The sequence below is a fragment of the Nematolebias whitei genome, chromosome 22 (assembly GCF_014905685.2).
Source record: "Nematolebias whitei isolate Nwh7 chromosome 22, NemWhi1, whole genome shotgun sequence".
Lineage (NCBI taxonomy): Eukaryota > Metazoa > Chordata > Actinopteri > Cyprinodontiformes > Rivulidae > Nematolebias > Nematolebias whitei.
In genome coordinates this window covers 4282400-4301581 of record NC_056519.1, presented here as the reverse complement: position 1 = coordinate 4301581, position 19182 = coordinate 4282400, and the positions used below count along the sequence as shown (strand labels likewise).

General features: G+C 37.8%; 2 protein-coding genes across 2 annotated transcripts in view; one reads left to right on the top strand and one right to left on the bottom strand.

Annotated features, from left to right (window-relative positions):
- Positions 1–393: 393 nt before the first annotated feature.
- On the bottom strand, positions 394–10879 carry slc5a8 (solute carrier family 5 member 8). The gene is made up of 17 exons (XM_037696139.1): positions 10655–10879; positions 10460–10579; positions 8918–8983; positions 8782–8833; positions 8631–8698; positions 8487–8525; positions 7963–8078; positions 4826–4966; positions 4089–4218; positions 2918–3006; positions 2704–2813; positions 2542–2609; positions 2349–2435; positions 1013–1227; positions 746–846; positions 584–672; positions 394–507 (listed from the first exon to the last, which is right to left on the bottom strand). Exons 1-17 carry the CDS (start codon positions 10877–10879, stop codon positions 394–396), a joined length of 1830 nt encoding a protein of 609 aa, XP_037552067.1.
- A 4075-nt stretch (positions 10880–14954) lies between these two features.
- utp20 (UTP20 small subunit processome component) overlaps positions 14955–19182 on the top strand; it is a 34188-nt gene continuing 29960 nt past the window's right edge. The window contains exons 1-7 of the mRNA XM_037696138.1: positions 14955–15146; positions 15336–15416; positions 15506–15572; positions 15669–15801; positions 16742–16930; positions 17086–17167; positions 17261–17398. Coding sequence (XP_037552066.1) covers positions 15096–15146; positions 15336–15416; positions 15506–15572; positions 15669–15801; positions 16742–16930; positions 17086–17167; positions 17261–17398 — 741 coding nt within the window. The 5' untranslated portion in view covers positions 14955–15095. The remainder of the gene's footprint in view (positions 15147–15335; positions 15417–15505; positions 15573–15668; positions 15802–16741; positions 16931–17085; positions 17168–17260; positions 17399–19182) is intronic.

Below are 19182 nucleotides of genomic sequence, written 5' to 3'. Positions count from 1 at the left end.
TGACAGATGTATGTATGGATGATGGATGTATGGATGGATGATGTATGGATGGATGCCAGATGTATGGATGGATGGATGGATGGATTGTAAGATTGCATTCATCCAGTCAGAACTTAAAACATGTGTTCAGGACAACTCTCAGCTACTACCACAAGAAAGTTTAGCTCAGTATCTATAAAACTGGGTGAGTTAAATTCTCCAGATGTCAGTCAGTTGTCCTCTGGTTGATGAACATTGTTAAACGTTGCAAACGGAATATCTTTGCTGCCTTAGTTTGTATTTGTACAAATGACAGGCACAGCATAAATCCACTTCTTCAATAACAACTCTTGCACATGAACTTAGAATAAAATAAAAATTAAAAATAAAATAGAACAAACATTTCTGTTGTTTTCACAGAGTGACGCTGCTTTTTGTTAGCTCGAAGTCGCTGAATGCAGGATTGCTGTTGCCAAATTTCTTCTCTCTGTCCTTCTTTAAGTCGAGCTGTCCGCTTCGTTTTTCCACCTTAACAGAAAAAAAACAAAGCGAACGCTCAGGAGCTGTTTTGGGTTACAAATGAAGCCAGTGGAGCTGGACTCACCCTGCATTTAAATAACTTGATGAAATAATAAAACGTTGTGTCCTCCTTCTTTAATAAGAGCCTCGGTTCCACTTTCAGCTTACAGCCTCCTTTAATGAAGCAGGGAAAGAAATAATCAGAAAGTGGTGTAACTTACTTTTCTACGTATTTGAAGTCATTTACCCGTTAACACGCTGACCACCAGTCCCACACTGATGGTTATCATGGTTCCAACTGGACCGAAGTAAAGGTAGGACAGAGAGTAGAGGTCTTCCAACATGGGCCTGCTGGTATGAGAGGATTGTGCATTAAAGGCCTACTTCCAGAAGGAACGCATGAGCACCCAGAGTATGTGTTGTGGATTATTCTCAGCTACTACCACACCAAAGTTTAGCTCCGTATCTGTGAAATTAGCTGAGTTAAAGACCTTTTGCATTTCATATTATTCACCTGCCACCATCATGGATGGGAATGTTAAGGGTGGAGTTTGGTTGGGTTGGCAGAGCCGTGGAGGTCCAGTTCAAGGTGCTCGTTGTGGTGAAGTTACAGCCGTCAGTGTTCAGCGGCAGAGGCCGACTCAACTCGGGGGGTGGGGGGTAAATATGGGCTCCGATGCCCACCCAAAGGGAAACTACCAGCCCTGACACGAGCCCTGAAACGGCTCCCTGCAAGAAGGGGAGAATGGTAACGCTTTCCAAGGAGAACAGAAATATTAAAAAGGTTGAGCACAAGTTCTGTGGAAACATTTTGAACTATTAACATCTTATCTGTTGTAGATGCCTTTTTGAACTATGCTAGTTTGGAAAAATAGAAATTCTTCTGAACGGATTGACGAGCTATGACCAAAGACAATCGCTGCAGTCAAAGAAGTCATTCAAATTATTTTTTTAAACTTTATATCGCCGTCAGTTTTGCATTAAACGGTTGTTTCTGCTAAAATATTAAGACTTCCTTGCCAGAAACTCTCCAGCCTAGACCAGAAGTGCTAAAGCTAGCTGCTGCTGTCAGTGTTTGCAGCAGCTTCATTCTGCGCCCAGATGAGTGATTGGCTAAGACATTTAGGAAAATCAGGTTTCGTTATGATGGGATTTATTCGCAAGTTTATAAATGTTAAATGGCAGACACAAAGTTTTAGTCCATTTATGTGAGGAAAAATGAACAACTATGAAAAAAACAATCTTGTAAGTTGCATCCTTAAATACTAAAGGGTTAAAAAAAAAATGCAGTGCTAGAAAAAATGTTGATGCAATGTAAGGTTAGGTACTTATTTATGTGAAAAAGTGTGTAAAATGGATAAAAAAATGCGAATGATAACCAATTTCAGACGTTCACTATATTTTATTAGCTGGCATTTGTTACTAAGTTTATTTGTCCAGTTTATTTTCATGTCCATTGGTATAAAGTATATCAAATATGGAAAAATGTTTTTTTTTTCTTGAGACCTGTAATTTTCATTAGAAATAACAACCACTTATGGTTGTGGACCCTATTGGACCAAGGCCCAGCTGTGGTATGGTCCTTAATTTTTCTGAATAAAATATAAGAACCCTACTTGTAAATACCCACAAAATTTTATATAAATCGTGCAATACAAATTATACTCCATTAAAGTATAACTCTCTATAATAAGTCCATGTAAAGAGCTGCTGTACCTACAAAAGATCTTGTTTATAACTTTTCCACAGAAGCCCACTTCAGAAGAACTAAACTATCATTTATTAAATCTACAACAGGCCAGCTGAAACATTAAAGTGGGTACAAAACATTTGGATAAGGCTAGACTTACTTTGGAGTTGGCACACGGACACAGGATGCCCAGTGCAAACAAACCAAGTAAAGGACCTCCAATTATACCAAAAATGCTGACGGCTGCCTGGATATAAAAAATAATGGATCATAGGTTAAAGATTGGTCCGTTAACCTAATAAAATCATGTTTAAAGTGTTTCCTTTTGCCCGTTGTCATCAGAGCTACTCTACCTGCAAGATCCCTCCCATGAACGAGGCCAGTCCAGCCATTCCGATGCACAAAACTCCATAGAAAAAAGCTGCGTTTGGAAGAACATTTGGCACAAGGATCCCAAATTTAACCAATAGCATTTCAATCTTTTACTGTCCCGTACGGGAAGACGGTCCACTCACTCATTCCCTTTGAGATACAGGACAGGTGTTTTTCAGACAGGCTGGTGTACGGTCTGATCAGATCCTCTACTGTCACTGCAGCCAGAGCATTGATGCTGGAAGACACCGTGCTGAGGATTCAAAAAGGCCACCAATAAAAAAACAAGGAAGTATTTTTATAAACGTCAACTATTCTGCAGATAATAAGAGAAACACTTCAGTGGTGAATAAAAACCTTAGGGATCCACTGTATGCTGCTGCAACAAACAGGCCAGGGAGACCGGGGTAGTCTCCTAAGATGTCCATCACCAAATATGGCATCAGCTACAAAAAGAAGATATTGAATTAGAGGAACTGTGTAAACGCTGAGTGTTGAATGACTTTGCTGAAAAAGGTGAAACTGGGTTGTTACAGCTAAAAAAAAAAAGCATTTAAGATGATGAAAGCTAAAAGTAGTAAAGCTATAACTCAAAGTAGCAAAACAATAAGTTAAAAGTATCCAAATGGTAGCTCGGTGTTTCCCCTACTTGCCTTGGCAGGGCGCTCATCTATTCCGTGATTTATTTATTTATTTCGTTTTTGTTTTTTTGGGGGGGGAGACACGTCTGTGTGTTGCGCGTAGTTTTTACTGAAATTTTTCGAGCAGGTAAGGGGGTTAGACAGCTCAACGTGAGGGGAAGCGGAGCATTACCTATGTAGCATTTTAAGCTTTTTAGCATGTCTTATTGCACGCAGCTAGCTTAGCGCTACGTCAGTACTGGCAGTTGTTGAGCAGGGTGCAGGGGGCATTTCGGTAGGCACTAGGTTCTGTAGACAGGGCAGGGCGCTCCACTTGTATAATGGTAGGAGAAACACCGGTAGCTAGAGCAAAAGGTAGCAAAATGCTAATTCAAAGGTAAAAATAGTAAAATTGTAGCAAGGTTAGCTGCTAGCTAAAAGTGGCAAACGGCTATCTGAAAGCTATAAAGCAAATTGTTAAGTTTAAATCTAAAGGTAGCAAAATGGTATATAGGAGCTAAAAGTAGCAAATGGCTAGCTAAAAGTTCAAAGTAGTAAATCAGTAGCTGAAAGCTAAAAGTATCAAGATGGTAGCTTGAGCAAAAAGCAGCAAAAGCCTACAAAGTTAGCTCTTAGTTAAAAGAAGCTAAATGTTAGGTAAAAGCTAAATGTAGCAAAAGATTATTTAAAAGCTTATTGGACCTCTAACAGGGTTATTCAACTGGTAGCCCGAGGTCCATTTACGGCCCGCAGGTGACTTAATTCTGGTCCACCAATGACTTCATAAAATTTTTATTTTTGGGGGGGGGTTCTGGGTTTGAATAGGCTGTCTTAAAGCTAAAAGTTTCCAAAGGATACTAACTAAAAGTACTAATAGGCTAGGAAAAACCTGAAACATCAAGTCGTACCTGATCAAGAGCAGAAATAAGTCCGGTACTCCACGGGTCACAGTTTTTATAGACCGAGTACAGACACATTCCTGCAAACACTGAGCTCAACAAGACGGACCACAGACCTAGCAAGTTGATGTATATAGAACTAGAGACACACACACACAAAAAAAGATCAAACAAGTTTGGTTAAAACATGTTCAGACGTAGAGACAATATCATCAAGGTTATGAACAAATAATATTTTTCCTTGTTGAAGATATCTCTTTAAAAAGTAAAGCAGTTATGAAAAGTAAAATTTAATTTAGACCAGATTGACGAGCTAATGGCTAGCTTGAGCAGGACCACAACAAATTGCTGCCATGTTACAACTTCAGTCGTTTTTGTAGCAACCCATATTACAGCCCAGTACCTACTGGTACGTACCCTGTCTTTACCCAGTAAGTACCTTGTACCTGTACATGGCAGGTATGTACCCAGTAAGGACCATGTGTACCATGCAAGTGCCAGGTACACACCTAGTTAGTACAAGGAACATAGCAGGTATAAACCCAGTAAAGATGAGTTAAGTACTCGGTATTTACCGGGCCATTATTTATAGCTACCAAAATTTCTGACTACTTTGGACTTTTTGAGGACTGTGCTCTACATTAACTACCACCAATTATAACATATATAATAAAACAAATTCTCTATTTGAGTAAATGTGTTTGAAATGCCAAAACAAATCTGTCTTTCTGTACAAGTAGACTTACAGTCTGGCATGAGTCAGGCTCTTGCAGGAGATGTATCTTTGAACCTGAGCTTGGTTGATCCCATAGACACTGACCCAAATAAATGTCCCTCCGATAGTTAAGGTCCAGAAGGTGTGTCTCCTTAGAGGGTTCGTGTCAAAGCTGGTGAAAAGGACAAAAAAAAAATGTAAAATTGAACGTTATTCTGTTTTGAGTTTTCATTTATTTGGTCAGACAATCCATGTCAGAGGCTGAATTCAAAAGAAATTAACATGATGGGCAACAAACTGCTCCTGAAGTATTTATTAGTCAAGTCAAGCCAAATGTATTTATAAAGCACATTTAAAACAGGAACTGTTACCAAAGTGCTTACCAAACGTATGCTTATTTTCGTGTTAGAAGTTCATAAATGTGTTAGTGGGATAATTGACAGTAAACCGCAACACATTTTAAACTAATTATTTTAGATCATTGTATGGGTCTCTGTGAGCAAACTAGATTATTCCAATCCATTGTTCAATTTTTATTTTCAGTTATCCAGGTCATGGCAATCCTAACTTCGATAGAAAGCAAGTGGATTTCCTTTATTTATTTATTTTTTTTTTTTTGGGGGGGGGGGGGGGTTATACTGAAGTGCTGATTGTTAAAATAGCGATAAATATAGTGTGCTTGTTTCTTGCCGTCTGTTGAAAGTAGAAAGGAGCCATGTGTTCTTGGGGATAAGGCTTGCATCTCATTTGGAAACTGTTAACCATCACGTTCATCATGCACTGTTATGGTTCACAGTTGTGTTTAAAGTGTCCAGAACAAGAGCTGCTTTAAGTCTAAGGCCACGGTTCTCAACCAGGAAAAAAGTGAAGTGTTCCTTCCAGGTTAGGAATGAATTATGGCAAAATGGAGAAGGAGATGGACCAATGGATTGGGGCCTCATCTCAATCAGCCAATAACCGAAGCTCTCAATTTACAAGTTCATCGACATTCTAGCCTTCAACTATAGTCATGAGTTTTGGATCATGAGCAAAGGAACAAGATCTTGGATACAAGTGGCTGAGCTTCCTCTGTAGAGAGGCCAGGCTCAGCCTTAGATATAGGGTGAGGAGCTCCATTATCTAAGGGAGCTTGAAGTAGAACCGCTGCTCCTCTGCGTCAAAACGAGAAGTTCAGGCATTTGATTAGGATGCCTCCTGGAGGTTTTGTGGACATGTTCTGCTGGTAGAAGACTCTGAGACAGATCTTCACTGGCCTGGATGGATGGGTGGGTGGGTGATTGGTTCCTTTGTTCCTTCGTTCCTTCGTTCAATCAATCAGTGGTTGGTTTGTTCTGTATTCCTCTCATACCCTGGCAGCATTTAGAATGTATTATGCCTAAATTACAAGATAATGTAGAAAGTAATCCAACATGCTTTCTTGGTTTCTTTTTAAATACTTGTGTTTTGTTCAAATACTTAGTTTTGTTCATTGGTCAGGCTGGTGGAAGCTGCCCATGCATGGTCATATAGAGTAACTGGTCTACAGTCTTGTCTATGGCGTTTGATGAAGTTAATGTGCTGGTCCACATGTTTATAAACTTCTGGACTCCATGTGTTCAGCCAAAGAGGTACTCCTCATTGTCTAGTATTGATAAGGTGAAAAGGGATATATCTTAAAAGTCTTGGGCAAAAACCGAGACAGCAATGGTGAATTATCGTAACTGAAAATTCATTCCAAACAGTAGGAACTTACAGTTGCATTGATGCTTGCAATTACAGTATGCTTATTGTTTGTTTGGGCTTTTAATGTTTTTTTGATGGTCCTTAAACATTCACCAGAGCGTCACAGTACTTTGATGTCTTGAACCACTTTGGCTGTGACTGCCTGCCTGGGAGGAGTCAACGGTGGACAGGACAGCCCCCAGAAACCATCTTATCACCAGCAAACTGGTTGGTCCACTAAAGGAGTGTACTGCTTAGTGGGGGAAACGGTTTACTTGGGATTCCTCAGACTGATGAAGCCCTCTGGATAGAGGGCAAAACATCTTTCCACACCAAAAAAGAAACTGTCCAGATGACCTGATTGACCATTATTTGGATTTTGTTCCTGGATGATTGAGCATGAACTTTGATGAAAGCTTCACAGTACCTTTTTGTATTCTCCAAATTTATACAAAAAAGGCCACTGCATTCTTTATGAGAACACTTTTAAGTCTACAAACTTACTTAGTATGCATAAAACATTTTTCTATTGTTTGCTTAGGGGGAATCCAAAGTTCCTTCTTATAGAGATTTTAGGACCTTGAGGGTCCATAAGTTCAAAGGTTGCTACCTGACCGTCATGTGGGTCATTGAGGCCCCATCCGTTAAAAAGTTTTCCAGGGAAGGATGTCAAGATTGCACTGTTGATAAGAGGTTCTGATAAGAAAAGACCACTTCTCAGATTAGTGATTAAACCTCTTATCAGCCACTAACAAAGCTCTAAATGTCTCATGTGGGTCAAGGACTTGTATTAACACATTTTTAACTCTAAACCCACTCGGTCAACATTAGAAACATAAAGTTGGCTTTTAGTGTTTGGTTGGGTGTTCAGAACTAACTGTTTACGGTTACAAAAAATACCTTAATTTGGGAATTATACTGCAACTTGCAACAAACTAGGACACCATCTACTTTCACTGTATGTTTTTTTTAATTATTTTCTAGTCTTACCTCTAGCTTTGTCCCACCTTGTGTTCAAAACACACAAAAAGGGGTGAAGGTATAAAAGAACCCTATCAATCTCAGGGTTGTGCTGGATAGTCCAATAAAATGCACAATTCCAGCCTTTCTGTACAAAGAAAACAAGTTTTTGTGCCTATTGATGATTTACCGTCCAACTAAACTCAAGAGGTGAGATATGTTCAATGTACTAAACAATTCCAGTTGTACTTTTATTTTATTTTTAATATCAACACCTGGGTGAGACGTTGTATCCAACATGGAGTTTGGGATTGAAGTTTAATTGTTGCCATCAAGAAGAAAGTATGTTTCAGCTCCACGAACACAACAATCTGTTACCCACAATGTACCTGCTGAGCTTGTTACTGCGTGCGTGAACTGTTCTTACAAAATGTCCTGTCCTTGAACGTCTTCTGCTGAGACTTGAATTTTCTCCTAACACCATTGTTATTTTGTCCATATACTCACTCCCAAAAATTTAGTCTTCCTCCATCTTGACAGTCTGAAATGATGGCGACCACTCCGCCTTGTAAGAGCACAGATCGGACGATGATGGCCAGGAAACCTATTAACATGACACAAAGCTGGGAGGGTACACAAAGGTTTAGGTTCAAGTTGGGTTTTGTCCGAGTTGAGACTAATTTGAGCTGGTTCTTGTATTTGAATAATCTCAAATAAAAAAAAATACACATTTGTTGCAGATTTGCTGCAGCTATAAATGTGCATTGTAATAAAATGAGCTGTAATTCTTTGCAATGAAACTCTGGCACAACAATTTCCTGCGGGATCAATAAACTTCTATCTTATCTTATCTTAAAAAATAAATATAACTTAAAAGTGGAGTTCTGTGGAAACCCCACTTCAAATAATTTGCACAACCCTGTTTAGGTTTTCCCACAATTGCTGCAAAAAATGACACATTATCCCAGGTTTAATCAGCCAGCTTTACTCCTAATGTGACACTCATGGTATTTTGTCACCTCAAAGCCTACCTGAATGACATCTGTCCACACCACCGCCTTTAGACCGCCCTGCAACAACCACAAGCAGCTGTTTTATCCAAGTGCAGAAAGTGATGTCATCAAAACGTGCCGATAACGAAACACAAACTTGTGCGTGTATATTTAGTGACATACCATCGTGCAGTAAAAGGTACAGACCACACCTGTTGAGATGACAGCCCCCCACAGGTCTATACCAGTCACTGTGGAGAGAAGAGGAAGGTTTTAGACTGTGGCCAGTCCATTAAAGCCATGTGGGTTCAAGTGCCCTTCATGACCCACATACCGTGGTTCAAAGCAAGAGCTGGAGCGTAAATCACAATCCCAGTGTAAAGGATCTGCAGCAGACAGAAAACCCACCAGCAGGTTACAGATCTGTGGTTTTACTCCAGTAATTATGGGCTGACTGCTCCGATGCTCACCGTCTGGACAATGAAGAGGACGGTTCCGAGCAGGCGGGTCACTCTGCTGAAACGCATCTCCAGATACTTAATAGAAACAGAAACATCAACATCTATTTATTGCCCTTCTAGGACCAGGAGTCTGATATGTTTATAGTTAAAGCGAGACATTTTTTACCATCACTACTATTAAATGTAATTTGTTTAGAGCCAGAAATTCTACCTGGTTGTTAAAAATAACATAAAATTTTACAATTGTGATACGGTATAAATGCTGACACAGCATTTCTTATAGAAATGCATTGATTTCCCATCACTTCATTCAAAAACATTCATGGAAATCAGCTTCAGCGTATTTGTTCCATTTTTGGCTTAATTTTACCTTTTAGCGTTTGAATGCTTTTAGCTTTAAGCTACCATTCTGCTTCTTTTAGCTTTCAGCTACAATTTTTTTTACCCAATATTTTGCTGATTTTAGTCACAGTTTTTCTATTTTTTTTTCCTACTGTTTAGTTCATTTTAGATATTCCTTGTTATAAGTTACTTCAAAAACTTTGTTCTTCAAAATCAGATTCAGCAAAATAAATAAAAGTATTTTATATTTACTTTTGCTCATTTTAGCTTATAACAATAATTTTGCTATTTTAAGTATTCAACCAGTCTTTTGCTACTTTAACATTCAGCTAGCCCTTTTTTATAGCCCTACTTAGGTTTTTCTATCCTATTGCTAGTTTTTAGCTAGAGACACACTACTTTTTGCTTTTGGCAAGCCTTTAGCTACTTTTAGCTTCTCACCATCTTTTTGGTACGATAACATTTCAGCTATACTTTTGGTAGATTAAAGTTTATCCTATTGCTAGTTTTTAGCTAGATGTGGACTATATTTTGCTTTTAGCAAGCCTTTAACTACTTTTAGCTTCTCACCATCACTTTGGGATATTAAAGCTTTAGCTATTTCGGTAGATTAAGGTTTTATCTAGCCTTTTGCTATTTGGTAGCTTTTAGCAAGCATTCAGCTTTTGTATGTTTTAGTTAGCCTTGTGGTACTTTTAGCAAGCCCATAGCAACTTTTAGCTTCTTACTAGCATATTAGATTTTTGCTATGTTTAGCTTTGAGCTACTGTTTTGCTACTTTTAGATTTTAGCTATAGGCTTTTGTTTTATAGGCAGCATTTTGCATAATTTAGCATTTAGCCAGCATTCTGCTTCTTTTAACCTAAACAAGTAAGTTTTAGCTTCTTCAGAAAATCTTAGCATAGTCATTCAGCTTTCATTCAGCCCAGTGAGACAGCACTTTAAAGGTCCACCTGTGGCTCCGGAGCCACAGGCTGCCAATGTTCTCAGTTATATCATTCCCAGATTGCAGCACGTTCTTTTGTGCCTCACTGTAATTCTATCACCAACCTTTTATTTGCAGAGTAAGTCAGATATGGGTGCAAAACAGTTAACTTGATGGAGCCTGAAGTCAAAAAGACTTGTGAAACATTGTAATCCCAAAGAGCAGATGCACTGAAATAGAACTTCAGGTTCTATAACGTGGCTTCAAGCTGAAACCACACTGACCTCGTATGTGCTGGTGATGCTCAGCTTGTAGAAGATGGGCAGAAAGACCTCGGAGGTGATCACCATCGTCAGCACATCAGCAAAAGCATAGACTCCAATGCTGGCTCCGTAGAGGTACACCTGCATAGAGTTTTACTGCATTTGTAAGATGTCTAAAGTGGAAAAATTAATATTCTAATTCTGAATCTGCCTTACCTCGGCTGGGGTGGACAGGACTGTGATGGCTGACATGAAGCTGGCAGTCAGGGACAAGGAGACGGGCAGGGCGGTCATCCTGCGACCCCCCGTTAAGAAGTCCCCAGAGCTTGTCCGTCTCCTGTCAGTCCATGCGAAGTAGACCCCGACGGCAGCGGAAGCCACAAGCATGAGAGCAAACACTACATAATCCAGTGCCACAAAGGAGCCGGCGACCAGAGACATTGTTGTAAAGAAGTTTTCTTTTTCTGTAATTATTTGTTTGGAAAGTTATTCCGGCTGTTCCATGGGGCGTGCTCCCAGAAACAGACGGTTCTCTGTGGATAAATGGACGTCCTGGCACATCACCTGCTCACTCAACGCAGAGCTGAGTGCACGACCACAGACCGAAACCTTTTATTTGTGTGCGTGTGCATGTGTGAGGGGGAGTGATAAGGAGGAATGCTCATGTGTGTCCTGCAGGTCAAACAAGTTTTTGTGACTTCTAATTGTTGATTTTGGTTTATTAACAATTTAACAATGTTGATTGTAAATCAACTATTTACAATGATTTATTATCTGGGTGTCCAAATGCGTCTTAAAACGTCTTCAGTTGATCCAAAATGCTGCTGCCAGAGTCTTAACTGGAGTTACTGGGAGAGATCATATCTCTCCAGTTTTAGCTTCTCTCCATTGGCTCCCTGTCAAATCCAGAATTGAATTCAAAATCTTACTTCTAACCTACAAAGCCCTCAACAACCTAGCTCCATCTTATATGAGAGATCTTATTGTTCCACATTTTCCCAACAGAGCACTTTGCTCTCAGGCTGCAGGCTTACTTGTGGTTCCTATAGTTTCCAAAAGCAGAATGGGAGAAAGTTATTTCAGTTCTCAGGCTCCTCTCTTGTGGAACCAACTTCCAGTTTCTGTCCGTGAGGCTGACACATTGTCCAGTTTAAGACTGGGATTAAGACGTTCTTTTTTGATAAATCCTATGGTTAGGGTCGGCATTTGATTTATTTTTTTTGCTGGTTTTTTTGTTTGTTTTTGATTTTGTACAGCACTTCGGACGGCTGCTTGTTGTATTTTAAGTGCTTTAGAAATAAATTGGTATGTTACGGTATGGCTTGTTATGCTGCCATAGGCTTGGACTACTAGAGGACAAAATTACCTAATGTCTTCAAATGAACTGTTAAAATTCAATAGTTTTCATTTATTATTTCTATCTTAACATGTGATTCTTGACCTGCCATTGTGTATCTGTTCCTCTCAAACCCAGCCAGTTGAAGCAGATGGAGCTTGTCCTGAGCTGGTTCTGTTAAACGTTTCTTCCTCATGAGGGAGTTTTTCTTTCCACTGTCGCCTTCAAGCTTGCTCAAGATAAGAGTTCTGCGATGGCGTTGAACTCAAAGCAGTCTGCTCCTCAGATAAATAATGTTAAATTATTATTTTTATATATGAATGTTTCTGTTCAGTGCCCTGAGATGACTTCTGTTGTGACTTGGTGCTTTATAAATAAACTGAATTAAATTAAATTGAGTTTAAATTCTTTTTTTTTATTTTGTGCTTTGATTTGAGAAATTTCAACGGGGTATATTTGCATGCACATTTTAGAGAAATAAAGTTATAAAAACATGTTTTCTCATACTTTTGCATTAAAAATGCCACAAGTTAAAAGCTGCGTTAAAGTATTTACAGTCATACACGTCTCCTACTTGTCCAAATGTAGATGAAAATTCAAAGTTTAATTCAGCTTAAAGTGCCTGTGATATTATTTTTTTGTAATAAATATGAATGTATTTTCATCAAGATAACATTAATAATCTATTTACACTGCCGAGATCAACAGTTGTTAAGATATTCACATGTGCAGTAACAGGAAGTGATGTCAAAGGGGAATGCCTGCATGCAAACAGAGCGTTGCTACATTGGCTAACAACACCGACAGTAAAGAATCTGGTGGTTCTTTAGATTATTTTTGAGTCACTAGAAAGTCAGAGTTAAATATTGTTTCAGTAAACAAAAAACAGGAAGTTCCCTTTGATGTCACTTCCTGTTTCACTTTGGCTGCACCAAGTTCAAAAGAAAATATGCCAGTTATGGGACAAAATGGATAAAATTAAAATCATGTATTGCGCCAAATCTATTGAATATTAAGTTGCTTTCTTCCACTTTTTGTATTTGTAGAAAATCCATGACACATGCACTTTAAAGTAATCATAGTGCATCTGCAAATGATTAAATGTTAGTCAACCATACTCAAGATGGCCACCAAAGCTAATCAACAAATATCCAACACAAGTAGGGCTATAAATCAGCCAGTTTTACAGATGCTGGGCAAACATTTGATTTGTTAGTATGAACGTCCCCACTTAATTTGCAATATGGCGAGTGATGCACATTCCTCTAAAGAATGCTTTTTAAAAATAAAATCCAGATAGATGTATTATTTATAGTCACATGTGTTAGCAGCTGATAAATAAGTTCAATTCATCAAGGAGACTGAGTAAACTTTCATTTTTGCTGATAAGTTCACGAATGTGGAGCGAGGTTTGGAAATTTTTGAAGCAAGATGCCGTTTGTGTGATTTTCACGTTTGAGTAAACGGATCGCTGGACATCAGAGTTTGTAGAAACTGGAACATTTTGAGATAAAAACGAACGTATGAATACCTCCCATAGTTTATATATATATATATATGTCTGAAGGAGCACTTTATGTAAACTTATTATTCTGTTTATCTCTTTAAGTAGTTGTTATATCATGAGGAAAGGTATAAAACCCACTGCTGGCGTCATCTGTGTCCTCCCACATTAAACCAACTGAAGTGTAAAAAAGCTCAAAGGAAACCAGAACAAACACTAATCACGGACAACTCCTGTTTTCATGGATTCAGAGCGTTTCTTTTCACATTCTTCAATTTTCAAAGACGGCGTGTTTCTAAGAACAAGCAGTCGACCTTGGAGACAACACAATGTTCCCCCCTGACCGTAAACAGTTATGTCTTTTTTCTAGACTAGCTAATAATATTTTTAATTTTCTTGCTTCTCTCTTTTTTTGTAGGGCCTGTCTTAAAATTATAAATGTTTCCTGTAGTCCACCTACGGTAACTTCTGGTTGTTGTAATTCAGTTTAAGAGAAATAAATTGTTGTTAGGCTCAGCCATCTGCTTTAATAAATGAACAACTCCTTAAATAGATATTTATCGCTTTAGTTTTAGGTCAGAGAAAATTAGTTTAAGGTTCATGTATAATTTCTCAGGTTTGTTTATGTCGTTAAAAATAAGACCATAACATGAACATAAGCTTTTATATTCAAACATACAGAATGAGAGGAGGGAGAATTAACCATTAAATAAAGAAAATAAAAAAGAAAGAAAAATGAGTAATTGTTAAATTAAATACTTTTTAATTAATATTAACCTATGATGAAAAGTTATGTAAAAATTTGCTGAGCTAATTAAAATACATTGCAAGTACCGTAGGATAACTTGCTTAATTAACTACATAGTGTTCAAACAAACTACAGACTTATCAGGTTGTTTGATCAGGCGGCCTATTAGATTAAATTATTTTTGCCTAAAGGAATAATTTTGTGCATGACTTTTGATTATATTTTGATAAGAATTTGTATATTTTTTTTATTTGGAGGGCATGACACACTATATTTTATGTAAAAATAAATTATACTGTTTTATAAAATTAGTACTTCCACTGTAGCAGCAGGTATTTTCTCCAGCTGTGCTTTTCTAAGAGGGTGAAACATGTTAGACTTCTTTATAAACAAAATAAAGAATTTTGTTTAAATATTCATACACATAAAATGACATCTAAATACTTGATTTTGTTGTTTGTGCTGTAAGACAAAAACCTTGGAGAATCCTGTTTAAAACTACATGTAAAGGTAATTTATTACTAGCTGGCTTGCTGATAAGGTATTTTAATCACTAATAAACTGAGTGTACATAAAAAGAACTTAATCTGAGTTGAGCCATAAGATCTGGCCACATTCAGCCCAAATAAATTAAAAAATGACTTAAATTACATTTTAAATTGAAAAATATATGTTGTTTAGATGTCAAAGATTAATTATAATTATTTATTATATGTTTATTAGCCTGTGTTTTCGTTGCCAGCCTTGTTTGTTCACAACTTTTGGTTTAACTAACAAGAACGCAACAAAAAAAAACAAGGCTATTAAACGAACCCGGAAATGAACGGGGGATTCCTCTCTCGCGTACTTTTCGTCTTTGTTGCTGTTCGTTGAGACCAGGAGACCACGTTAGAATTTTTACCCATAATGCTTTGTTCAGCATGGCTGCTCCCTGATTTCGGCGTGTGTGTGTAAACATTTGTAAGAAATAGGTAAATAAGAAAACATCAGTTTGAGGGTTTTATGCTTGTATTAGGCGCGCGACTGCTTTTGGAATATATTTAAATTATTTTTCAGTCACGAGGCCGACATGAAAATCAAGTGCAAGTCGTCGTATCACAAATCTGAGAACACACACAGGGTGAGTTTGTAATTCTATGTGAACATAATGTTTAAAGTTGTGCCTTAAAAGTCTAGAAACATACTGAAACCTGTCGAGGTTAACATTGTTACTTGTAAAATTGCGTTAAATACAGGTTTCCAGGCTAGCAATACAAGCTAATAGCAATTTGTGGCCGTTTATGGTATTTTAACATCTTTCTGTTTCCAGTTTCTCACTTTTGCTGAAAGACTCGCTAATGTCAACATTGATGTCATCCGTCGGATTGACAGAACCGGGTCTTATGCAGAGGTTTGTACAAACAGCGACTTATTTTAAAACGCTTTTTATTTTGAAAACTTCCCTTTATGTTCTGACCGGAAGTTGTTTTAAATTTACAGGAAGTAGAAACATACTTCTCAGAAGGCCTGACAAAATGGAAAGACCTCAACTTGACAGAGCATTTCAGTAAGTATTGGGAATTATTCTGCTGTGTTAATAGCTGCTTGGTAAAATAATAATTTATCTACAAAAAACCTCAGCTGTTTTGATGTTTTCTCTCAGCAACATTTTTGAAAGAGGTCGTGGACAAGAGCCAGTCATTCAACATGCTGGTCTTCCACCAGAAGTCCATCGTGGAGAGTCTGAAGACACATCTGGCCGTGCAGAACAGTTTGGCTTTCCAACCCCTGCTGGAGTGAGCGCTTCCTCTTTATTTCCTTTAGGGAGGTTTCCAAACTCAAACTACTTTAACATGCTTTTTTCCATTTTAGCCATTTAATGTCATGCGTTTAGCTCATTTGGAAAGAGTTTGCTAAGACTTTTTGTTTGAACTTTTCTACTTTTGTAAAATATTTGTAATTTTTTTAAAATAATTTTAACATAAAAACGGTTAAATTTGTTTAATGCCCTCAAAATCATTGTTTTGTTTAAAATGCGCTTCAGTATTCTTGCTCTATTTTGGTGGTCATGCGCTATATTTAGCTTTTAGCTGCTTTTTTTTTTTTTTTTTTTTGGCTACCGTTTTTTGCGACTTAGCTATTAGCTATGTCCTGCTCCTTTTACTTAGTTGATTTTAGCAAATGTGCTAATTTCACATTTTAGCCACGGTTTGGTTTCTTTTAAAGTTTAGCTACAGTTTTGCTACTTTCAGATTTGTTCTGGCATGTTTATGTTTTGGTTATTGTCCTTTTCCTTTTAGTTAGTTGTGTTGTTTTAGAGTTTTGCTCCTTTTATTGTCAGTTTTGTTACTTTGAGCTTTTAACGGTTTTGTCAGTTTTTTCTTTTTTTTTTTTTTGGTTGCGTCTAGTTCTTAGTTAGCATTCTGCTCCTGTTAGCTTTAGCTACTGTTTTACTGTTTTTATGTAGTTATGCTCCTTTTAACTTTTTAACAGCAACATTGTTGTTTTAGCCACTGATTTGCAAATTTAAAGTTTTAGCTCTAGTTTAGAAAATTTTACGTTGATTAGTTTAGCTAGTTTTACCTTTTTGAACTTTTTTTGGTCAGTTTTAGTTGTTTTTCTGCTTGTTTTGCCTTCTAACAGCTGAGTTTTAGCTTCTTCAACACGGCTTAATGGTGTCGCACAGAGACTGTTTACATTTTCTTTAGTTTTGTTTATTTTTGTTTACTTCTCCAGCCTGGTGGTGCAGCTGGCCAGAGACCTGCAGACAGATTTTTACCCTCACTTTCCTGACTTCTTCCTGCTGATCACCTCCCTGCTGGACACGAAGGACACAGAGCTGCTGGAGTGGGCTTTCACTTGCCTGTCGTACCTCTACAAGTACCTGTGGCGGGTCATGGTGAAGGACATGTCCAACATATACAGGTGGGACGATGACGTCACATGTGGCCGAATGCAAACATCTTTTGTCACTCCTTTCTTTTTTGTGTTTTACTCCAAACTGTGATGAGACTTCACCATGCTGTTGACACTTTCTCCAGTAAACTGTGTTAAAGTGACAGCCTGTTTCCACTCTGCAGTTTGTACAGCACGCTGTTGGCTCACTCGAAGGAACACATCCGCAAGTTTGCAGCCGAGAGCTTTTCTTTTTTGATGAGGAAGGTGAGTTAAAAAAAAACAAATCACAAAAATCAAGAATGCTCTTCCTTTGCATTAGCAGCTGCTCGTGTGTTTTGTGTCATCTCCTTCCCTCAGGTTCCAGATCTCGACGCCCTGCTGGTTCTCATGTTCTCGGACCTGGAGCACCACCTGGACAAGGTGGAGGGAGCGGGTCAGCTGTTGTTCGAGATGTGTCGAGGAGTTCGGAAAATGTTCCACTCCTGCGCCGCGACTGTGAGTTTATTCAGCTGCTTTTTTTAACCTAGTTCTTCTCCCACTATGTTCTTTGCGCTTTAATTAAACTTGGCATAAAAAGTACGGTTGTTTGTATTTGGCTGATGAGTTCTTTGTTGTAAAAACGCTTCTTGTAGATATTTTTCATTCTTTTGAGAAGTCTGTTCATTTGTGTTTTTATTTAAGGGTTGCACCCATGAAACAAATAACCAAATCTTTGCGTAACGGCTTTTCCTCCTATTGATGACTTGGTTTCTTTACATATTGTGCTTTAACGTCTGTGTGTTTTGTGCTGTTTTAGTCGTTCGTGTATCAAAACGTTCCGTGCATTCAGGATATGGGCGCTATAAGATTTATGACTTTTTTACTTTTAAAATGATGTAACTTTACTGGCAAATATTTTCACCATAGAAATACATTGATATTCCTTCAACTCCTTCAGTTCATTGTTTATTTTATCCTGCTTCAAGTAGTCCCTCGTTTATTGCGGGGGTGATGTTCCAGACCCCCACAATAAGTGAAAAACCGTGAAGTAGCGACGTTATATTTATTTTAGTATTTATAAATATTTTAAGGCTTTTTTAAATCCTTCCCACACTCTTGCAATGTTCTAAACTCTTAAACCTACATCATTTTAACCACATACGTATTTTTAGCTACTAAATTTTAGTCACCAGCACTGCAGAATAGCAGCAGCTCGGTTCCACTCCGACTTGACCTATGAGTCTGGAGGTCCGGCTCTGCACTGGTTCTGGTCCGGTTCCCGATGGGTTCCGTGCGGCTCTCTGCATCGGCTCTGCACCGAAGTCACTGAATGAGTAAGGGCCAAACTTTTAAGGACCAGATCAAAACTATCCCTCTAGTATTTCAGCAGAAGGTAATGAAGCTTTTGGGCGGGGCACTGTTGGCTTCTGGGAAATGTAGTTGTTATGAGTGAGGATAGAGTGTAGGCTTATTGAGAGAAAACTACAAAATGGCGGTGCCTGTCTGAAGTATTATATTTTTTCGTTAACTTTTTACTGCACAGTATCCCATACCGTCCCAATAACGTGAGTAATATTAAAGTTGACCATCATGTGTCGTGTACTTTTTTACTCCCTCGTGTACAATCTTACTTTGAAAATCTGCGAAAGAGCGAGTCTGCGAAAGTCGAACTGTGAAGTCACGAGGGACTACTGTATTTGTCTTAAACTACTTTTAGTTTTTTGTTAGCCTTTTACTACCTTTAAATAACTAAACTTTTAGCGAGTATTTTGCTATCTTTAGCTATTTTTTACGTTTAACTTTTAGGTTAGTTTTATTTTTTCTTTTAGCTTCCAATTTTTTGTCTACTTTTAGCTTTAAGGCATTATTTTGCTCTTTTTTTTTATTTTTTTTTTTTAGCTTTTTTCTACTTTTAGCTTTAAGCTAACATTTTTGTTATATCATTTAGCTAGTTTTTTTTTTTTGTTGTTGCCACTTTTGTCTTTTAGCCAGACATTAGCTACTTTTATCTTAAAGCTTGACTTTTTCTTCTTAAAGATTTTAGCTAGTGTTCTGCTATTTTTTAGCTTTAAGCTAGACTTTCTTGTAGATTTTAGCTAGCTTTTTGCTACTTTTAGCTTTAAGGTAGTCTTTTTCTTATAGTTTTTAGCAAATGTTTATGTACTTTTAGCTTTTAGCTTCACTTTTTCTTATACCTTTTTAGCTAGTGTTTAGCTATTTTTAGCTTTTACTAAGACATTTGCTACTTTAGCTTTAAGCTTGACTTTTTCTTCTTATAGCTTTTAGCTAGTGTTTAGCTA

Bases quoted from the DNA above. Each gene is read 5' to 3' on its own strand.
- slc5a8 (XM_037696139.1), bottom strand. From the start codon at position 10,879: ATGTCTCTGGTCGCCGGCTCCTTTGTGGCACTGGATTATGTAGTGTTT. The intron at 8,079-8,486 runs GTAGGCTTTGAG...GTACCCTCCCAG, and splicing joins TGTGGACAGATGTCATTCAG to CTTTGTGTCATGTTAATAGG. The intron at 847-1,012 runs GTGAATAATATG...TCATACCAGCAG, and splicing joins CCCATCCATGATGGTGGCAG to GCCCATGTTGGAAGACCTCT.